Raw genomic sequence first — 3,828 nt, forward strand, 5'->3', positions numbered from 1 at the left:
ACATTTGCTAACCCTCCAGTCAGCCAGGACTGCTGATAAATGATGGAAAGTGGCTTGGTGAGCACTTCCAGCGGCCCCCTCAGCACCCTTGGGTGGATCCCACCCAGCCCCATAGATTTGTGTGTGTCTAAGTGGTGTAGCGGCTCCCTAACCATTTCCCTGTGGATGATGGAGGCTCCATTCCACTCCCCATCCCCGTCTTTCAGCTCGGCAGGCTGGGTACCCTAAGAACAACTGCTCTTACTATTAAAGACTAAGACAAAAGCAGCATTAGTGTAACACACAGCAGTCACAAGCCAATCTCTTGTTTCAAGTGCTTCACTTACAAGTCCCAGTATCAGTCCCGAGAATAGAGTTGCCAATGCAAAAACAGCATACGAGCCCCAGACCGGCATTCCAGTTTTTTCTGTTAAATAACTATGGCAGTGCTGGAATAAAAGACAAGAGGATCATTTCAGAAACAGCTGAATATCATGTCTGTTAAGAAAAAATAAAGTAGAGATCTAAGCACATACCCTGATCCACATTGACAATTGAAACAAAGCTGACATACTGCTCATCCTGAAACAAAGCAGAAAAGCGTAAATGGAAACATCTTTAAGCCAGTCACATACCTGTACCTTCTGATTTGCCTGACTGGTCATTACTTAGTCCTGCATTGAACAACTTTCTGCTCATGTCTAGTTTCCCTTCTAACTACATTGATTTTTATCTTCTGATTTGTCTTTTACTTCAATAAACATTCGTTCTCCGTGAAGCTACCTTCCATACCAACATGAACTTTCATAACATTCCACATATGGACAACTACAAATTCACAAAACTCCTTGACTTGGATCTGCTAACATATGAGTTTCAGTTACTTTTGTTTATGTTCTAAGTTATATTTGGACCAACAGTCTATGAGAAGCCAGCTGGAACTCTGTTCAAGATATTAAGAATTAAGCATCTGGAGATTTTATTAAAACAAAAAATTAACCTATTAGAAAAAAATCAGGTTATGTAAGAACTGAGGTATCTTCAGACCCTGAAGTTTAGTTGTATTTTACATACAAGTAAAAAGACCAGGCTATCTGCCACGTATATCCTGACGATTCTGACATTTCCCTGTTATTGTGAAACTTCAGCATTAAGTGTTCACTATATGTAAAGGAAAGGTGAATTTGAAACATTAAGCCAACCTAGGCTGCTAATGAATAAGCCGCAGAAGCAGCCTGCATACCGATTCAGCATGCACAAGGAACAGAGCTGGTACCGTACACTTCTAATAGAAAACTTAGTAATCCTAAAATTAGTACCCTATTTCGCTCATTCCTTGGTACGGGCCAATACTTTGTAGGAAATCAACCACACAGTTGAGATTCAAACAGCACTGCGAGTAGACAAAGTAACAATGCTGATCTTCCTAGAAGAGACACAAGAAATGCAAAACTTCAGACTAGCATAACACTTCATAAACTAAACACCAACTGCTACAGTACAGTTAGCGCAGAGGTGTTTCAGCCATCATTGCTCTAACAGAAGAAAAACCACGAACAATTGGGTTCATTTGCCTCAACCAGTGGTGTCCCCTACATGCTTTATCACTCAGCTACTCAACTACTCTGAAACCACCGCACAGCATATGCAGCAACAACTAAAAGCACTTCAAAGCCACAAAACTAGAAAGAATTCCAAAGAGCATGTTTCTTCTAGACTACACAGTCTCCCCACTTTTCCATCAACGAAGGAACCTTCATCCTTCCACTCTGCTTTTCACTTTGCCACAGATACGTCTTCTATGTTGCTACATTATTTTCCAGTTTTTTCCTAGACTTCAGCTGAACAAAACATTTTTCTGCTGTATAATCAAAAGAACTTCAAGTGTCAGTAAGTTACCTACAAGAGCGTAGCAAAACAATACACCCACCTGTAACTATTTGAAGCCTTAAAGTAAACCTTGCTCAAGACATCTTTGCTATGCTTGTGCACATAATCCTCCCACAGCCGATGGAAGAGGCATGACCACCCATCCATCACATTCACATATTTCTTACCAGCACAGAGCTGCTGCACAAGCTGTTAACTCGGAGGCAGCACCAGGTGCGGCACACCTAAGGAGCTGTCCCAGCACGTTCTTAAAGTGTGCGTGTTTGACAACAAATTGTTATAAAAATCACACCAAAACTTACAGGAAAGAGGAAGGACCAAACCATGATGAAACTGGTTCAATAGATTTCCATTCCTGGTCACTGATGAAATTTATGAAATCGGTTTTAGTTCTTGCACCCTGGTATCTCCTGAACTCTCCATCTTTACAGCTGTAAAACAAAAAGTCCTTTACTTTAGACAGTCCAAGCACACAGCGTTCGCCTCCACTCCACTCAACATCTTCCCTTCCATCACCTTGCTTTTTTTATCGCCTTTTTTTTTTTTTAAGTTTTACTTTGCTTTAGATGATACTGGCTCTAAAATGTTTTCCAAAAATTTTGACTACAAGTATTTCTAGAAATCCTGACTCCACGTGTAGCTTGGCTAGCTTTAGGTTGCGATTCCATAAAAAGATAATGATCTTCCTAATGCACTTGCCACACAACTGCATTAAAGGATTGCAAAACAGAAACACCCACGAAAAGATAGAATAAATAAGGCCTGAAGGGAAAAGAAAAAAGGAACTGGCAGTACTGTAAGGTCTCAGCAGGTAAGGCAGTGGTTGCCTCTGTGTAAAGAGCATTCTTAAAGAGCATGGTAAATCTTACTCATTTGCCCCCCCAAAAATGGAAAAAAAAAGTCCTGTCTCCTCCAAAAAATCCTGTTGCATTGCATACTTACTGATAGATGGTAGGAAGAGCTGTTATGATAAATCGTCCACTTAATCCTGTAAGAGGAAAGCTACTTTCAGAATAGTAGAGCACTCTTACGTAAAAAGCAAGAGATGTTATTACACACACCAAAATAAAACCAGCTGCTTCCAGGTATCAATTTTTAAATGCGATCAAACACAAACTTGTGTGTATCAAAGTACTGTACACAGTCTAAAAGAAAGGTCCCTGGACAAAGGTTGAGAAAGTTTCACTATGGGGAAAAGAGATGTCCGGGGATAACTGTTCTACTTGACTGTTTTGGCTGTACCTCTTCAGAGAAAGATACTCTCCTTCTCCCCCATGATCTGCAACCTCCTGTGCTTGCACAAAATAATCCAAACGAGGCAAATTTTAAAAATTCTTACATGATTTTGGAAAAAAGTATCAGCATGAAGAAGGTCACTTCTACAAACCCCACACAGACATGAGGGCAATTCAGAGAAGTAAGCTTCAGCTGAGGGAGACCAGGCTGCTTGCACTCCCGTTTGGAGGGAGGTACTACTGCAGGGAAGGCTGAAACCACATTTTTCACTCTGTATGATGCTTAAAAAGTAAGGACAAAGATCTCCTTGAAATCCTCCAAGTCACTTTCTAGAGAAACCTCCTTGTTTCCTTTATCTACTAAAGAAAACTAGACTGCTCAGTCTATGTACAGCAATCTGCCTTCAGAAGAGATCAGGGAAAGATCTCTGCGATTCCTATTGGTTCTGGTTATTTTCTAAAATCACACAGGCTTGCACCGAACCTTCTCCCCTCGCGTTCAGCAGCCCAGGAAAAAAAGAGGGGGGGGGGCGAGGGGGCCCACAGCCCCCCCCGCCAGACTCTCACCCGGCTGCTCCGTGACATCCACTTTGGCGATGTTCACTTCCAGGTCCTCGCCCCACTCGGCGAACTTCTCCCACTCGGGCTGCAGCTTCTGGCAGGCGGGACACCAAGGGGCATAGCTGGGGGCAGCACAACTCTGTCAGTAACAGGCACCGCCCGG

General features: G+C 42.3%; 1 protein-coding gene across 1 annotated transcript in view; it reads right to left on the reverse strand.

Moving 5' to 3' along the window:
- Positions 1-3,801, reverse strand: part of TMX1 (thioredoxin-related transmembrane protein 1) — a gene marked incomplete at its 5' end in the record, with an annotated part of 6,658 nt that extends 2,857 nt beyond the window's left edge. The window contains 5 exons of the mRNA XM_010289060.1: positions 327-428; positions 516-561; positions 2,172-2,300; positions 2,812-2,857; positions 3,672-3,801. Of these exons, the coding sequence (XP_010287362.1) occupies positions 327-428; positions 516-561; positions 2,172-2,300; positions 2,812-2,857; positions 3,672-3,801 (453 nt within the window). The remainder of the gene's footprint in view (positions 1-326; positions 429-515; positions 562-2,171; positions 2,301-2,811; positions 2,858-3,671) is intronic.
- Positions 3,802-3,828: the final 27 nt, after the last annotated feature.

The sequence above is a fragment of the Phaethon lepturus genome, unplaced genomic scaffold, assembly GCF_000687285.1.
Source record: "Phaethon lepturus isolate BGI_N335 unplaced genomic scaffold, ASM68728v1 scaffold15646, whole genome shotgun sequence".
Classification (NCBI taxonomy): Eukaryota; Metazoa; Chordata; class Aves; order Phaethontiformes; family Phaethontidae; genus Phaethon; species Phaethon lepturus.